This window comes from Bombus affinis, chromosome 11, assembly GCF_024516045.1.
Source record: "Bombus affinis isolate iyBomAffi1 chromosome 11, iyBomAffi1.2, whole genome shotgun sequence".
NCBI classification, from domain to species: domain Eukaryota; kingdom Metazoa; phylum Arthropoda; class Insecta; order Hymenoptera; family Apidae; genus Bombus; species Bombus affinis.
This window is the reverse complement of record NC_066354.1, coordinates 7,150,324-7,165,858: the sequence shown is the minus strand read 5'-3', so window position 1 is coordinate 7,165,858 and position 15,535 is coordinate 7,150,324. Positions and strand designations below refer to the sequence as shown.

Below are 15,535 nucleotides of genomic sequence, written 5' to 3'. Positions count from 1 at the left end.
ATTTTAATATCCTACAAAATTCCTGTATATAAATGAACTTTGTAGACAATAAATCGTACAATCAATATGTTTTTTATTAATACTTTTCTTGTAAAAATGACATTTTTTGTCTATAATAAAATAAATATTTCTTAAATAAATAATGCATTTTTCTGTCTAATTATTTTTAATATGTATATACGTATATATATATATGTGTATATATATATATGTATGTATGTGTATTTAAAAGTACTCTACTTAAAAGTACATTAGTATATTATCAAATAACAGATTTGAAAACTGGATGTTTCAAAATAATTGATTGTTTTCTCCAGTGCTTGTAAAATATATATGAAAACTGTCAAAATAGTATAATCAATATGAATTAATCATTGTTTTTTAACTATATCTAACAAAACTTATGTACATTTAAAAAAGAAATGTACAAAATTTAATGAAATTTGTACCTATGCCTTTTTGTTTCCATAATTAACTTTTATACTATTTGCGCAGCCCTACGTCTTCTTATTGCACGTAATCGATTGCTACAATACATTCGTAAGAATACCGAACCAAATACTAGTAGAATGCCAATGATACCAATGACTGTCACACGATGATGATATACCAAACAAGATAATAATATAGCCAAACCCTGAAAAAGGAAGAAAACGATACCTCTTAAGCTTGTTTATCTTATTAATAGCAATATATTTAACAAAATAATTACCTGTCTTATAGTCATCATAATGACAAACGTCACTGGACCAAATTTAGAAATTGTATAAAAGATATACAATTGACCGCTTGCTGAACAAATTGATATAAGTGAGCAATCCACAATGAACCTAGGATACTGTGTAATAATAAAAATATTAAAGTTGTATCAGAGATTGTTGCTATCATTACCGTAATTAATTAAAATTACCTTTGTCATAAAGGAAAATATAAGAGGGAAACTTGATTGTTGAAATAAAGACATTGCAGTTAATAAACAAGAGAACATATTAACTACACACATCATTTGCACACTCGTTACCCCATACTCATCAAATAATGCACTTTGCCAGGTACTTGTAAAACTATCTAATAATAAATAGCCTCCTAAGAGAATAATACCAGATATAGTTGTAGCTCCATCTAAAAGCATTGAAACAATAATTAGAGAAAAGAAAGATTAGTAGATTTACACTAAATGACAAAAAACACTCACCGCCTTTGTAATCTGAACTATTTAACATGAACAATGTCATTCCAATAGAAATGAGTACAGCTGTAACATATTCATAATATTCATATGTGGTATGTGAAACTACTTTTCCCATTATCATTACTGGGATTATTTTCGAAGCTTTTGCCAATACCTGAAATGTACATACCATATTTAATTAGACGTAATTACCAAACAAAATTCTCGAACCAAGAAATAAAAAACAAAATGTTAAACGGATGAATACCTGTGTTGGGAAACTAACATACTTTAGAGCTTCATATTGACACCAACTGCTCATGATATTTGATAAGGAGCTAAATGCATACTTATAAAGAGGTGCTTTGTGTTGTGGTTGTCTTTGAATTATTAAATACAACCCTGACATTAAGAATGCAAGAATTCGATTTACAAATACTAGAAATTGTGAATCTTGGAAATGATCCTTGTTGCCAGCAACGTCTTCATATTCCTGAAAAATTAAATGTTTTCATAAAAGATTTTTAATGATTGTATAATATTAAACTAGACTATTCATACTTATAACATATTATGAATTTTGCAACCTACATTTTAAACGTCATCTCGAAACAGTATTAAAAGTCTATATTCAAGAAAATAGAATTGCAAATTTAAAAATCTTTATTTCACACAAACCTTGGATATCCTAAAAGTAGTGACTAGCAATGACCGAACTCTAAGTTAAGAATGTTTTTTAGTACATGATGGGCATTATCCCATATTAACATGTACTTGAAAATTGTTAATGTTGTTATTTCACATTTGTCCAAATGTATAATTTCTCAAACATAATTCATTGTAAAACATTCCTTGCTTCGTAATTTCATAAATTTCTTTATCAATGTATGGTATGTATGCATATGTGTGTATGTGTGTGTGTGTGTGTTTTTATTAAACAGATTATACCTGCGTCATTATTTTTTCTTGTAAGTAACCCCATGTTAAATAACTAATTTGCAACCCAAAAAAACAATATAGGAGTAACAAAGCATCTTGTGTAAAAGTACGTTGGCTATGATTCGATGGCGTAGATGTATAAGAAGATGAATCCAGTAATCCTGTTTCATACTGACCCACAAAACATAAATGTACTAGTTTGGGTATGCACCCTTTGCCTGTTTAAAAGCATCACAATTTTAAATAAAAGTTCATAAATTCTTTTCATTTGATTAATATATCCTATCACTTACCTCCCCTTTGGATATATTTGGTATGACGAACATATTTGTATATGAGGCAACCTGGCAATAATACAGTAGCATAACTCAATAAATTTAAGCATAATTTAATAATCCAATTATAGGAGGAAGTTTTTAAAAAATTTTCTCCAGTATTCACAAAAGACTTAATAATTTCACTAGCTCCAAATATAAGGCTTACTGAAAGTAGTAACAATATGCTGCAAAAAAAATTATATTAATAAGTCAAAAATATCATCCAAGGATTTTATTTATTTGTACTATATTTTTTAGAAGAGAGAAGAAAAGAAAGAAGAAAAGAAATAAAAAGGGAATCATAATGTTAATGTATGGCAGTTTCATTATTTCAACAATTTCGTATTTAAAACTTACCATATTATAGCATCGCCCAAAAAATTTCGCATTGTTCCAATTATAATAGAATTTCAGTAAAAATAAATGATTATGAATTAACTGATTGTTTCATAATTTTGTTTTTCAACATCAAATATTTTATGATTACCCTACATATACTACATGTTGTGCGTACGTTTAATATACAATGTTATTTAAATCATTTTAAGAAATTAATTATTTAGAAACAAGATATAGAATTCATCAAAAATCCGTAAGAAAAAATACAATATAATATTCTGACTAATAATTGAAAAGTATCTAAAAATATTTCGTTAAATCATCATTTAAAATGTAAGTCACTTGCATTTTCCTAACAACCAACTGATATAACAAACTCATATCTGTTGATAGAAAAACTATATGTATACATATGTACATGTATATACATATATCATGGCCATCGATGTATATATGCCTTATAAATACATACGTTAGTTTGATTATTCCATTTTTTTATTCAACAACTTTGATCATTTAATACATGCTTTTATTAACTTATAAATGCAAAATTCCAAATCTTATTTTACTTTGTATACATGTCAATAATAGAGTATATTTATTTCCCCTAGCTTATAATAAATATTTCAGTTTAACAGTTTTCACTGTTTCAGATACATTTTTTTTTGTAATAAAAATAATACAACTGCATATCCGTGTATATAATGAAATAATACTTTAACTTGCGCAATATAGCATTTAATTCATTATAGTGCACGTAATAGTAAAGTTTGAACCAATCTTTAATACAACTACGTAATGGTTATGCGGTAAATGAAAATGTAAAATGCTCGAGGATTAAAAATATAAATAAAACCTTTATTCTTCTATAATGTAATAACATAAGTTGATTAAAAAAATTATTCAATCATGACTTCATTAGGTAAGTATTAATTTCATAAAAAACAACCAAAGATAATTTGAAGAATGACAAATTATAGAGCTACTATTTCTATCTACATGTGCGTCGCTCTTTAAAAGAACTTACCAGTAAAAGAGCTGAACAGAAAATTTACGCGGGAAATTTCTCAAACAATGTTTCAATGTCACTGCGACATAGTAGTTACGTGTAATCATATTAAATATAAATACGATATTTTTAATAATTAGTACTTCATATATTTCATATAAAAATAAAACAATTCATTACTACAACATCATTACTACAAGATAACGCATTTTTGTATTTTCTTAAGGGAAATCTTTGTTTCTACTAATAAAAATGACTACTTCTGTTTGCAAAGTGTATAAGAGACCATTTACAGTATGCATAGAGGGTAATATAGGAAGTGGTAAGACAACATTCTTAAGTCATTTTAAACAATTTAACAATACAACCGTTTTACAAGAACCAGTAGAACTTTGGAGAAATGTTGCTGGATCAAATTTATTGGTAAGATTATTTATTGAATATAGATTTATTGTTATTCATATAAAAATATATGTAACATTGATAAATATTCGCTTAAAATATTTAGGAATTAATGTACACAAATCCTAAACGCTATAGTTTCTTATTCCAATCCTATGTACAATTAACAATGCTGCAACTTCATACTTACGAATCTGGAATGCCTTATAAAATTATGGAAAGATCAGTATTTAGCTCGAGGTGCTTTATAGAAAATATGAAACGTTCTAAACTATTACAAGATGTGGAAGTAATGGTCTTAGAAGATTGGTATGACTGGTGTATACAGAATGCTAATATAGTAACGGATTTAATAAGTATGTTATCATAAAGGCATAACATAAATTATATGTTTCTTATTGATAATAATATTAGTTATTATTTTTATATTAATGCAGTTTATTTGAGGACATCACCGGATGTTGTATATCAGAGAATGAAAACAAGAGCGAGGAAAGAAGAAAATTGTGTATCATTAGAATATTTACAGCAAATTCATAATATTCACGATGAGTGGCTTTATCATCAGACACTATTTAGTGTATCAGCACCAGTTTTAATAATAGATGGAAATAAAAGTTTACAAGAAATGGTTGCACAATTTGAAAATTGCAAAGATTTAATTTTTGGTAAAAAAGGGGAAAAAAAAAATTAGGAAAGAAAAAAAAAATATGTTACAAATGTATGTATGTATTATTTGAAAACATTTTTTGTATTTCTTATTTATATTACTTCTTTGAATTGCTTATATATATTAATTGTACATTAATCGCATATATTTTCTATTTGTATATATACTAGAAATATAATATAATCATTTTAAGTATCTGTATATCTGTATGTACAAAGAGAGAAAGGGAAAGAGATAAAGTTAATCATTTTATAATGGTTATACAATATGGCATAATTGTACATTTAATATATATATTAAATAATTACATTTAAGAAAAAGATGGATTTCTGAACACTAAACAGTGAAAGATTATACATAGTTGCTAATGCAAAACTGCAGTTATCTTAAGCAAAGCAGCAATCGGCGGATGATAAGCTACGCTTTCGTGGGCAAATGGATATCCTAAGAATAAGATATTTGATCCTGGAAAATATATATCTACATAACCGTGTCTGTTGCGACTCACGGTACTATCCGTGACTTTGCCCTCAGTTTTCCTTGCCCATGAAACGCCCACTTATGCTACTTTATAGTGATATTTGCATTAATTGTATGTTGTTCTACGATAACTACATGCATAATTAAGATTAATTTTATTATAAGATTAGAAGATTATATTATAGGATTGTATTACGATAAATATTATATTGAATTCGTTAGAATTTATTTATTAAAACGATTCTTTAATACAATATACATTACAGATAAAAACAGCAGTTAACTTTTTACTCTAGTTATACTCTAGTTTACTCTAGTTTTACTCTAGTTTACTATAATTAATATAAGTTGGATACAAGTAAAAATAATTTTCGTTTCCGACTAATAAATATGATAATTACTTGTAAAATATATTCGATTAAAAAATAAATTGTTCAAAGATTTACTGTTACAAAGATACAGTTAAAAAGCGTTATGTCGACTGGCTGCGAGCAGCAGCTAATCGTATTGCACAATCGTATTCTTTACAAATCCATAAAATGTTTATCAAATTACCAATATCTGCATTTTTTGTATTAGCTTGTTTCCAGTCCAGAAATATTTGATAAATTACCTAGAAATATGGTCATTAGTACAGAAACTTGTAATGATACAGATAAGAATATAAACAAGAAATAGTATATTGGAATCAAATTTACTTCACTTATGCCCCTAAATTTGTAATTTTCTTCAAATTGTTCAATTTGACCGTCCGAATATAACAATTTTCTAGCAACATCTTTCCAACCATGTCCAATATAAGTTTTAATTATAAATATATCATCTAGATTAATTTCGTCAGTACAAGTACGTAAACGTTCTACTTCTGCTGGCATTTGTCGAATATTTTTTGTCCATGTTTCTTCTGATGCATGAGAATTATTCTTAGCAAATTGATTAATATTACAAATGTAACTAGTTTTAGAGCCAATTTTTACACCGTTTGAATTAATTATATTGTAATTCACTACATGTGTTCCTTGTGCTATAAAGTAAAACATGATCGCTTTAATACAAACAAATTTAACAAATTTGATTTTTTCCAAGTTTAAAGAGTGAATAATACTTGCGTACAATGTTTGCGTTGTTTCGATTTTGTTTTCGTTTTAATATTCGGTTTTCTACGTTCTTTTGCATCATCTTGGGCACCTTTCGTATCATTCAGATCTTGTTTTTCGGTAGAAGACTTGGCATTCGTAATAGGAACTGCGTCGTCTTTGTCCGGGGACGTTACGTTCTTTAATTCCAATTGCGGTTCTGTAGTAATTGGAACAGATTCGAATTTGGTCGTCTTCGTTTCATCACCGTTTATTGTATTTGGTTCTAAATTGTGAGTATATCCTTCGATCGGTATTCGTGGTGGATCAGGTTTCGCATCGGTTGTTAACATATGAAAACGATGAGATAAATTTGAAAGTATTGGCATTTTCCTCGAAATTCAAATGCCGTTCAAAAGAAGTATCTCTTCGCTATCTTTTTTTCTATGATAGAAGTATCATAATATAAATTTTATATTTTCATTACCATCATGTTTAATGAATACTACATTTTCTGATAAAGTAATCTACGAAATAAATATATTTTATAAATATAAAGCCAATTCGAAAAAAGAAAAATATGGACGTAACAAATTACATATATCCATCTGTTAATTTCTTTATTACATAATTATACAACTTTTATAATCGCATATATTTCAATTCTTTATATTATACCGATATAAAGATCAATTCGATGGAATGGATTATTTACCTTATTTTAATTAAAATATCAGATATTTAACAATATTTTCTTTGCATATTCTTCATTCGTATCCTTACCTTTCCTTTTGGATATTGAGTTAAGGAAATTTTCCCCAAAAAATCGTTATTTTTAATAAAATTTGTATTTCCTTATTATTCATGCATTATGTTCTGATCCGACGATATCTAGACACCAAAATTTATAAAAATAGTTACAAACTAAAAACATTAATTAGAAATATTAATGATATGAATATGAATATGATTCTTAATAACCTTAAGATAATCTGGATTTTCCAGAAGTGAAAGTTCGTCGCAATGATGTTATCGCGAGTAGTAGTTATCAGTACACAAAACTTAAATAGCCGAATTTGAAATAGACAAAGATTTCCTCTCATTGTTTGTAACATTATTTTAATTGCTTAATTTATGCTAATTCATTCTCATGGAACTTGATATAAATGCAGTATGAATCATTTCAGAAACACATTGTCCGTAATAAAAGTGTAACATTTCAAATAACGTTTATTACTTATAAATATCCAAAAGCAATAAAAGCGCGAAAGTTTTAAAAAAATTATGTTTCATATTAAAAGCAGCATTCTCTTTTTGCTAATTGCAATACAATTGAATAATGTAAAATATTTTGAAACAAAATATTTACATGCGTATAGGATCTACATTTCAGATAAATTTCCTTGTTTAAAATATTTAAATTAATTTAGTCCTGCAAGACTTACAGTATCTCGATTCCTGTACGTTTTTCAACTTGAATATCCTTTTTTTATTTCACAAAAAGTTATATGCGTTCATTTGTATACATGATATTATCACTTCTAAATAAAATTTATTAGCGTGCACACTGTTATTTCGTTGTTAACCTCTTGACTGTCATGAAGCTACTCAACAGGTGGTATGGTTTACTTGACACTACTTGACACAAACGTATCGTTAGGATATGACGTAAATGTATAATTTTATTATGTACGAGATTTAATATATTTTCACTTGCAATAAAATTTTTCCTTTCTCTCCAATTATAATTTATTTTATTTAAGTAAAATTTTCTTATATTTTCTTTAATACATAATACAATAAAAGTATCTCTTTTTAAATTGACTTATTATTAAAAATATGAATCCGGAAAATATTTTAAAAAATTATGTATTATCCCAATACACCATGGAAAAGTTAATAGTAATTAAAGAGAAATTGAAACAAGATATAATTCAAGCTGATCCTTTATGGCAAATAGTAACTAGGAAGGTTAGTATTAATAGTTGTATTAGGAAATATAATTATATTTAAGGAAAATAATATTGAAGTTTGCATTATCTCACTTAGAAAGGAGTAACAGATATAGATGTAGAAGAAGCTTTAAACGAAAGCAATAATGATTGTAATGATATTTTATCCAACACGTCGGATCAATTTTCATCTACTCAGTTTTATTTTACACAACTTGATAAGCTCTGCGATAAAAATATTAAACAGGAGTGTGTACCAAAACTTGATATCACAGAATATCTTTTTGAAGAATTGGAATGCGCTAATGGAAAATTGGATTTAAATCAATTAGAGAATTTAACAGATGCAGAATTTCAAGAAATAATCTGTGATTTAAAAAAGAAACTAACTATGCTGGGTACATATAATCTATGTTGTTCTTTGAATAATATGACTTTGGAACAACGAGTTAAATACGCAGAAACATTTTATACCCATTTATTATTATCAAAGGTGAAGTTTGAATGATATTAATCTATAATGAATTAGACTGCTTGTATAAATTTTTTCACGAACATGGCTAATAATGTTTGAATATCATTGCAGATTATTGCTTTGAAAGAACCTTCCAGATTACTTTTATCTGCTTTGATAGAGAGCACTCAGAAATTTCCAGATGATATTCAGAAGTTTATTTTTATTCCCCTTTTAAATCTTGATTTAACAGACACAACAATTATTGATGCTATAGTAAATACTTTTGAGCCTGAAAGACGTATTGTTCTTATTACGTAGGTACTAATCTTATTATTAATCAATTAAACTGCAAAAGAATCTAAAGTGTTAGCAATTGAGCGGTATCATTTTTACAGAGAATATTTATCACATGTGAAAGAACTCAAATCATGGCATCTTTCTTTCCTACGTACTTTGATTGATACTAAGACAGATATTACCACAAATGACAAACTTATACAGTTATTATTTGAGAAAACGGTTGACTTTGCCAAGGATAAAAATTTTGGGAAGCTTGTATTATCACTTATAAAATCAAATATTAAATTTTCAGATGAACAAAAACAATCATTATGGGAAATAGCAAATACTAATCAAACATTGTATAAAAAACCTATTCAAAATGTACTAAAATCTATATAACTTATGTAAATACTACAAACCACAAATTATAATAAATTTTATTTTTTCTATAATTATATTTATTCTCCAATCTAAAAATTAGGGGTATAGGAGATGTAAAATCAAAATATGAAACGCGTGCGCATAAGAGTTAACATTTTTATACAAGTACGAATGGGAAAAACATGACGGAAGAACTTTCCGGTGTGACAATCGTTATTTTTATTGCGGCTGGAGTACTAACAATATTATTACTGTTTATATTTGCAAAACGACAAATTATGAGATTTGCATTACGATCACGCCGTGGCCCTCATATCCCTATCGGGCATGATGCACGAAAGGTACGAGAAATTGTAGAGGTTAAGTTTATTTACATCTACAAATATGTATATCTATTACATTTACATTGAAAATTAATGCTTGTTTTTAGTTAAAAACAAAATATTTTAATTATGCTATACAATTATTCACTATTTTGAACACATGTGTCTATATGCACATATACATATATACATATCAAAACACAGTATATTTTCAATCTTTTAGTCACTGAAGAAAGAGATTGAAAGACGAATAGAAGTAATACCAAGAATTCAATACGAGCCACAACTTATTAGCGATCCAAGATTTATTTTAACTCCTCGAGGACAGGTTTCACCTCATTACTACAGATTAAAAGCTGTAGATGATGTTAAGACCTTGGGTATAATTATATTTATTATGGTAAACAGACTCTTTATGTTCAGACTCATTTTCAATCTTTTTTGTAGAAGCTGAAATTACTAAATATGATAATTGCTTAAAAAGACATCCATCTGAAAATTTACGGGCATATTTACTTGCCATATTGGCAACGCCATTAAATGGAAGTGGACAACGATTAATTCATCAGTTCTGCGATTTATATGAACATGCACGACATGATCCGACTGAATTTGGTGATGAGGAATATCAAGTATATACCCGTTTATTCCTTAAGTTAATGGACGCGTAAGTATGATTCTTTTAAATTATGGAATGTAAATTTAAAGTTTGTAGTATGTTGTGCTATAATATAATGAGACAAAAACATGGTGTCCTTAAATGTTCCCATAGGGCTCGTTTATTAAAATCATATCCAAGCAGTAGGAAATCTAGTCCAAGTCGCACCCCTATAAAAAAAAACATCGAAACGAAACGGAATATATTAGAACCCAAGATGAAATTACTGGAAGATCAAACATTGACTGGATCACGTCCGAATACATTAACCGTGATGATGTTGGATAATAGCGAAACATCTGTTTAGCATTATGAAAGTCGTCACATACAACACATGTGACGATATGTTTATTCAGAATTGTCAGTCTTTACATCACATGGGATTGAAAGTAAGTGAAATACATTTTCAACTTTTGTTTTAATAGTATTTCACAAATATGTTGCTCCCTTTAACTTCATACCTTAAATTTGCAGTAACGGACACGTTTTTTGTTCCAACTTGCGGTTAAATATCGATGTCCGTTTTAATCGATAAATATTTACTCCATACATTTTTATAATATGAATTATGTCTTAAAGAAATTAATGCCCGATGAAACGTGTATTTATATGTATCAGAAATATGATTCATCCTCATATAATTTAACCATTCCATCATCTGAAAGAGGTATATTATATCTTTAATAGACTGTTAATTCTAGAATAACTATATAACTTCTAATGAAGAAAAAAAATATTAAATTGTTAAATTATCATTCGGACGCTAGTTGGATCGTTTTGTATAGAAATAAAAGTAATCGTGAATACCTGTGGAATTGCATGTTTCCAATTCTCTCTATCGGAAAGAAGTGTTAGAGCTTGAGGAAATAATTTTATTCTGACATTTTGCGATTTAATCACTAGATCTCGTTTCATTAAAATGGAGTCTATGCCAGACAAGCTTATCACAGAGATAAATAAAACATTACAATAGAATTGTATTTTGTTATTATGATTTTGTGATGAGTCCATTAAAAATCCTTGAACCTGTGTCATAAGCTCCAGAATCCAATTTGAACTGGATCTTTCGAATTGCATATTGGCTTGTAGTTTTTGTATAATTTCGAAAAAATATGTTTGCACACTTTAATAAAAAATATTAAGACGCGTGATTATTCACATGTTTGATGTATCAGAAAAATTACAATAATGACCAAGAATGTTACCTTAACGTAGAAGCGAAAGTTTCACCGATGATTTCGTTCAACCACTTTAAGGAGGCTTCGGAATTTGACTTTTTTAAAGACAATTCGGCTCTAATCGCGATCGCATTCTTTAATTTACTGGCCATTGATTCCCACCACGTTTTAGGAGATGTAGTTCTTTCTAAATGCTCCACTGGTAATTCCAAAGCTGCCGTGAAACAAGGGTAGAAACGGTCGCACGTTAAATCTATTTTGTCCAAAAGTTCTTCCAGCATGGTAGAAAGCAGTGTAGAGTTAGCATGGCATATTTCTGGATTACTTAATGCCTGAGCATATGAATACATGATACAATGAAACGGTTGTATCGAATCTTCGTTCATTTTTTTAATTGCACATTCTAAAGTAGTTTCTAAGAACCGTTTAATGATATTTGGTTGTACAGCTTGACACAAGTACTCGAGATTTGAATACAATATCGGGTGTTCATTGTCTTTCCAAATGAAATCTTCTGCATCGTTTACAGATTTATACGTCAATAGATAATCTTCTATAAAAGATTTAGCAGATAAAGATACCGTCGCATGATGACACGCGATAGAAAGAGTATATTGCTTTGCTTCGGCTGATAGGTGAAAAGTATCCTTCAAAAAACTCCAATTTATATTAGGTAATGGTTTCGGATATTTATGAGCGAATATTCGTAGGCATTCCGTAACGATACAATGATTATTCGAATCAAACTTATTAGTTTTCCTCAAATATTCACCGACCGCTCTGATTACGCTTTTGTCTGGTAAATATTTAAAATTTTGCGGCTCCCCTTGAGGCCAGTTGTACATGCCGGATCGGAAGCTATTTACTTCTTCTATCACGAAGGAAATTAAAAGGTTTCCGGCTGCTGACAAAGTCATTTTATTTATATTTTGAAGCATTTGGATCCAACAAATACCAGGTATATACGGAAGCACGTCCTCTGGCTTTTTTACCGTGTCGGTTGGAATTTTCGCATACGTAGCTGGTAGTACGAGATTATATCTAAATTCTACTGGTAATATTTTCAAGGATAATTGTTCGAGACGGTACGAAGCTAGAGCTTTAAGCGCAGCTTTGATTACCTTTACATCATTACATGTCGTGTATTTCCACAACTTCGATACGATATCGTCGATTAATTGATGGTCGTGTTCTTCGAGGCATTGAGGTGCATAGAATGCAACATCAGCAAGTAGTTCGCACAAGCTTTCTAAAACAATAGACCGCTTTTCTTTTTCCATTTTTGGGGATAGCATTCTCCATGTCGAACAAATGTCTATTACGGATGCTTTGTAAAGAGCAGAAATACATCCAAGCGCGAGTGCGCTTGCGGTTCCGCCGTTCGTACCCGTCGAACGATTTAATATCTGTAATATCAATGGTACCAATTTTTCCCCATGTTCAGGATAATTTTCACAAATATATTTCATAGCTCTTGCACAAGTTGCATCCGAATACCAGGAGAGATCGCTTTCCATTACTTTGATTATTGCGGCAAAGAGAAATCTGTAACATCTCGGTTCTTTTTTCAATGCTTTCAAATATAATTCGATTATAAAATATTTCAGTTGCTTGTCACCGTTTAACAACCCGTTCAAGGTATGATTAACGATTGGGACATTTTCTTTCGTAATCATAAGCTCAGGCATTACCAGTAACAAACATTTTGATTCTATACTGCTTTTACATTTGGTTAATTTATGCAATACCAATGAGAGCACGTGCGATCCAAAATTTGTCCTTTCTCTGCTAACATCAACGAGTATATTACAGCACAGTTGAACTATTTGTGGCTCGTTTGACTGTAGAAGGAGACCAGATATCAATAGTTTACATTTATCTTTTAAGTAAGTTGGTACACATGATACGTTGTTCAACCATGATAGAATATCATTTTGGTTCCAGATATTCAAGCAATGCACCAGCTCCGTGTAGAATTGTATGTATGGGTCGGAATTAGTAAACACTGTAAAAAATTTATTTGAGAATATCGTTTCATTATTGCACGTTAATTTCGTTCTTGTAAACATCTCGCTGGCTAAATCTCTCGCCATGTCTAGTGCCTCAGAACACAATACGGATGGATATGCAATCCATTTTAGAATAGATGCTATCAAAGTGTAGAAAAATATATCATTGTAAGACATTTTCTTTGCTATCATCGTACCTATAATGTGATAAATTTATCATAAAAAGCATATTTCGAAAAATCGGTAAAAATCGAAAATTCTTATAAATAGTGGAAAATACCGGAAAATACTTACATATTTGCAAAGTAGTATACAAATAAATAGCTGGACATAAAGTAATTACTTCTGCCATTAATGTTAGCACAAGATTCCCAATATAGTTATCACAGTGGTCTATGATAAACAATATAACATGAAAATTTGGTGTTGGATCAGAACCTTGCTTTAGTAATTGTATAACTAAGGATACAATCATCGGCAACAAAGCTGTACAATATTCTCTGTTTCCTTCTGATGCAGCTTTTTCTGCAAGCTCTAAGATTCTATAGTTTGTATTTATACAACAATGGATTTCCGCTGTGCACATCCAAAGTAAAATTTCTGTCTGTACATATGTACTGTGTCTCGATCTAATTAACAATTGCCAAACTTGTTGCATACAGTAATCCAACGAATCTGATGAAGGATTGCATAAAACATACAAAAATACCGGTCGTAACATTTTCACGCCATTTTCTCTAATTCTGAAATTTGGAGAAATTGAATATACATACATATATATATATAGATATAAGAGTGTGCATAATTATAGATGTATATGATGTATGTATATATAACATTTGTATATACATTTTTATACATACCGAGCATCCTGATGATTCAGAATAAATGTCATCTGACTTAATATAGTCTGCCAGCTATGTTTATCTTGAATTAAAATGGTAATAAAAGGGTGTTGTGGCATATGTAATGTAAACGGATATATATTTTCTTTTCCTGTATCGCGTTTTAAGTCTAATATTAGTAAATGGCTTATGGTTGTAGTAGCAACCATATAATTTCTAAAACATGTGACATAGAACGATATTAAGGAACAGTAAAGATAGATAAAGAATATCTTTCATGGATTAAATGAATTTCTGTACTTTATAGAAGAGATACTGGAGATGAAAGTAGCTAGAGCCTCGTTAATGTCCCATAATCCATTTTCAACCAGAGCAGTTAGGGCTTGACAGGCAGATATGCTGAGCGTGACATTTGTACTATCTCGTTTTGTTAATAGCAACTTAAACTCGGGTATCTGTATAAATTGATGAACGGAATGAACAGAATTAGATTAATATTTCCTCTCTGATTAACGCAAAAGTAAAAACGATGTATTGGATCATATAGTAATCGAACGAATACGTGTTTTACCTTGGAAATATGGTCCGTTTGTCGATCGCATTTCTTTTTCTTAATGGATTCGAAAAGTTTCGACGTTGCCTGTGTAGAAAAATACATAATACAGTTGGAATAGAATACCAAGTGAAAAATATAAACGTTTAATTGCGATATATGAAAAAGGAAGTAACTCACGTGCGATATTAATACAGGATTCGTCGATTCTAATTTATATTCTATTTCATCCATCATGTAGACGTAATATTCCAATAATTGTCCTATATATTAATTGTCATTCAATTCAGCCAGTGATCCGGTACTCTCTATCACGGTAATGCGTAGACAAAATAAAACTTGGGCCGTGAGTGTACGAAGCGAAATATTTAGGTTATAGAACATAACCTTGTGCGTGCATCGTTAAAAATATATTGAGATCTGTAACGGTACACTGTTAATATACACTGTTCATCGTTCATCGTAAAAATTATGAAAATAAGAGTAACGTATTT

General features: G+C 29.3%; 7 protein-coding genes across 24 annotated transcripts in view; 3 read left to right on the top strand and 4 right to left on the bottom strand.

Moving 5' to 3' along the window:
- Nucleotides 1-53: 53 nt before the first annotated feature.
- LOC126921828 (adenosine 3'-phospho 5'-phosphosulfate transporter 1) lies at nucleotides 54-3,155 on the bottom strand. The gene is made up of 8 exons (XM_050733726.1): nucleotides 2,785-3,155; nucleotides 2,404-2,612; nucleotides 2,120-2,328; nucleotides 1,440-1,664; nucleotides 1,196-1,346; nucleotides 911-1,122; nucleotides 713-838; nucleotides 54-637 (listed from the first exon to the last, which is right to left on the bottom strand). Exons 1-8 carry the CDS (start codon nucleotides 2,814-2,816, stop codon nucleotides 479-481), a joined length of 1,323 nt encoding a protein of 440 aa, XP_050589683.1. The 5' UTR covers nucleotides 2,817-3,155; the 3' UTR covers nucleotides 54-478.
- Nucleotides 3,156-3,431: 276 nt separating this feature from the next.
- LOC126921834 (deoxynucleoside kinase) lies at nucleotides 3,432-5,602 on the top strand. 4 transcript variants are annotated; one of them, XM_050733747.1, is made up of 5 exons: nucleotides 3,432-3,688; nucleotides 4,002-4,198; nucleotides 4,284-4,533; nucleotides 4,615-4,898; nucleotides 5,018-5,602. In XM_050733747.1, exons 1-4 carry the CDS (start codon nucleotides 3,676-3,678, stop codon nucleotides 4,869-4,871), a joined length of 717 nt encoding a protein of 238 aa, XP_050589704.1. In that variant the 5' UTR covers nucleotides 3,432-3,675; the 3' UTR covers nucleotides 4,872-4,898; nucleotides 5,018-5,602. The 4 variants fall into 4 exon arrangements, with proteins under 4 accessions (XP_050589704.1, XP_050589705.1, XP_050589703.1 ...); XM_050733748.1 differs by having other exon boundaries at nucleotides 4,615-4,902; nucleotides 5,068-5,602; XM_050733746.1 differs by having other exon boundaries at nucleotides 4,615-4,902.
- A 54-nt stretch (nucleotides 5,603-5,656) lies between these two features.
- Nucleotides 5,657-7,998, bottom strand: LOC126921831 (protein immune deficiency). Of its 10 annotated transcripts, none has more exons than XM_050733732.1 (5): nucleotides 7,849-7,998; nucleotides 7,119-7,294; nucleotides 6,441-6,930; nucleotides 6,026-6,351; nucleotides 5,657-5,940 (listed from the first exon to the last, which is right to left on the bottom strand). In XM_050733732.1, the coding sequence occupies exons 3-5, from the start codon at nucleotides 6,790-6,792 to the stop codon at nucleotides 5,800-5,802; spliced, it is 819 nt and encodes a 272-aa protein (XP_050589689.1). In that variant the 5' UTR covers nucleotides 6,793-6,930; nucleotides 7,119-7,294; nucleotides 7,849-7,998; the 3' UTR covers nucleotides 5,657-5,799. The 10 variants fall into 10 exon arrangements, with proteins under 10 accessions (XP_050589689.1, XP_050589688.1, XP_050589698.1 ...); XM_050733731.1 differs by having other exon boundaries at nucleotides 7,187-7,294; XM_050733741.1 differs by having other exon boundaries at nucleotides 6,031-6,351; nucleotides 7,187-7,294.
- Nucleotides 7,999-8,127: 129 nt separating this feature from the next.
- LOC126921830 (uncharacterized) lies at nucleotides 8,128-9,816 on the top strand. Of its 3 annotated transcripts, none has more exons than XM_050733728.1 (5): nucleotides 8,128-8,374; nucleotides 8,453-8,848; nucleotides 8,942-9,126; nucleotides 9,208-9,475; nucleotides 9,576-9,816. In XM_050733728.1, the coding sequence occupies exons 1-5, from the start codon at nucleotides 8,243-8,245 to the stop codon at nucleotides 9,603-9,605; spliced, it is 1,011 nt and encodes a 336-aa protein (XP_050589685.1). In that variant the 5' UTR covers nucleotides 8,128-8,242; the 3' UTR covers nucleotides 9,606-9,816. The 3 variants fall into 3 exon arrangements, with proteins under 3 accessions (XP_050589685.1, XP_050589687.1, XP_050589686.1); XM_050733730.1 differs by having other exon boundaries at nucleotides 9,208-9,498; nucleotides 9,576-9,744; XM_050733729.1 differs by lacking the exon at nucleotides 9,576-9,816 and having other exon boundaries at nucleotides 9,208-9,546.
- LOC126921833 (protein C1orf43 homolog) lies at nucleotides 9,658-13,653 on the top strand. 3 transcript variants are annotated; one of them, XR_007712576.1, is made up of 5 exons: nucleotides 9,658-9,816; nucleotides 10,022-10,178; nucleotides 10,246-10,465; nucleotides 10,571-10,845; nucleotides 13,579-13,653. XR_007712576.1 is itself a non-coding variant. In XM_050733743.1 (4 exons), the coding sequence occupies exons 1-4, from the start codon at nucleotides 9,658-9,660 to the stop codon at nucleotides 10,761-10,763; spliced, it is 729 nt and encodes a 242-aa protein (XP_050589700.1). In that variant the 3' UTR covers nucleotides 10,764-11,436. The 3 variants fall into 3 exon arrangements, 1 of the variants encoding a protein (XP_050589700.1); XR_007712575.1 differs by lacking the exon at nucleotides 13,579-13,653 and adding an exon at nucleotides 10,931-11,436; XM_050733743.1 differs by lacking the exon at nucleotides 13,579-13,653 and having other exon boundaries at nucleotides 10,571-11,436.
- LOC126921817 (uncharacterized) lies at nucleotides 9,827-15,368 on the bottom strand. 2 transcript variants are annotated; one of them, XM_050733696.1, is made up of 9 exons: nucleotides 15,222-15,368; nucleotides 15,060-15,128; nucleotides 14,789-14,943; nucleotides 14,507-14,704; nucleotides 13,938-14,386; nucleotides 11,662-13,840; nucleotides 11,264-11,579; nucleotides 10,918-11,114; nucleotides 9,827-10,626 (listed from the first exon to the last, which is right to left on the bottom strand). In XM_050733696.1, exons 1-8 carry the CDS (start codon nucleotides 15,276-15,278, stop codon nucleotides 10,962-10,964), a joined length of 3,576 nt encoding a protein of 1,191 aa, XP_050589653.1. In that variant the 5' UTR covers nucleotides 15,279-15,368; the 3' UTR covers nucleotides 9,827-10,626; nucleotides 10,918-10,961. The 2 variants fall into 2 exon arrangements, with proteins under 2 accessions (XP_050589653.1, XP_050589652.1); XM_050733695.1 differs by lacking the exon at nucleotides 9,827-10,626 and having other exon boundaries at nucleotides 10,759-11,114.
- The window catches only part of LOC126921813 (zinc finger protein 608-like), a 33,185-nt gene continuing 32,989 nt past the window's right edge, over nucleotides 15,340-15,535 (bottom strand). Inside the window, exon 5 of the mRNA XM_050733687.1 lies at nucleotides 15,340-15,461. Coding sequence (XP_050589644.1) covers nucleotides 15,415-15,461 — 47 coding nt within the window. The 3' untranslated portion in view covers nucleotides 15,340-15,414. The remainder of the gene's footprint in view (nucleotides 15,462-15,535) is intronic.

Coding starts and splice junctions, on each gene's coding strand:
- LOC126921828 (XM_050733726.1), bottom strand. CDS start 2,816: ATGCGAAATTTTTTGGGCGATGCTATAATATG. Junction 1,665..2,119: donor AAGAAAAAATAATGACGCAG/GTATAATCTGTT, acceptor TTAATTTTTCAG/GAATATGAAGACGTTGCTGG. Junction 839..910: donor TATTTTCCTTTATGACAAAG/GTAATTTTAATT, acceptor ATTATTACACAG/TATCCTAGGTTCATTGTGGA.
- LOC126921834 (XM_050733747.1), top strand. Junction 4,199..4,283: donor TTGCTGGATCAAATTTATTG/GTAAGATTATTT, acceptor TAAAATATTTAG/GAATTAATGTACACAAATCC. Junction 4,534..4,614: donor TATAGTAACGGATTTAATAA/GTATGTTATCAT, acceptor ATATTAATGCAG/TTTATTTGAGGACATCACCG.
- LOC126921831 (XM_050733732.1), bottom strand. CDS start 6,792: ATGCCAATACTTTCAAATTTATCTCATCGTTTTCATATGTTAACAACC. Junction 6,352..6,440: donor ATCGAAACAACGCAAACATT/GTACGCAAGTAT, acceptor TTTACTTTATAG/CACAAGGAACACATGTAGTG. Junction 5,941..6,025: donor AATTTAGGGGCATAAGTGAA/GTAAATTTGATT, acceptor CCATATTTCTAG/GTAATTTATCAAATATTTCT.
- LOC126921830 (XM_050733728.1), top strand. CDS start 8,243: ATGAATCCGGAAAATATTTTAAAAAATTATGTATTATCCCAATACACC. Junction 8,849..8,941: donor CCCATTTATTATTATCAAAG/GTGAAGTTTGAA, acceptor ATATCATTGCAG/ATTATTGCTTTGAAAGAACC. Junction 9,476..9,575: donor ATAAAAAACCTATTCAAAAT/GTACTAAAATCT, acceptor TCTAAAAATTAG/GGGTATAGGAGATGTAAAAT.
- LOC126921833 (XM_050733743.1), top strand. CDS start 9,658: ATGACGGAAGAACTTTCCGGTGTGACAATCGTTATTTTTATTGCGGCT. Junction 9,817..10,021: donor TCGGGCATGATGCACGAAAG/GTACGAGAAATT, acceptor TCAATCTTTTAG/TCACTGAAGAAAGAGATTGA. Junction 10,179..10,245: donor AGATGATGTTAAGACCTTGG/GTATAATTATAT, acceptor TCTTTTTTGTAG/AAGCTGAAATTACTAAATAT.
- LOC126921817 (XM_050733696.1), bottom strand. CDS start 15,278: ATGATGGATGAAATAGAATATAAATTAGAATCGACGAATCCTGTATTA. Junction 14,387..14,506: donor CTGAATCATCAGGATGCTCG/GTATGTATAAAA, acceptor TCCAAATTTCAG/AATTAGAGAAAATGGCGTGA. Junction 13,841..13,937: donor GTATACTACTTTGCAAATAT/GTAAGTATTTTC, acceptor ATCACATTATAG/GTACGATGATAGCAAAGAAA.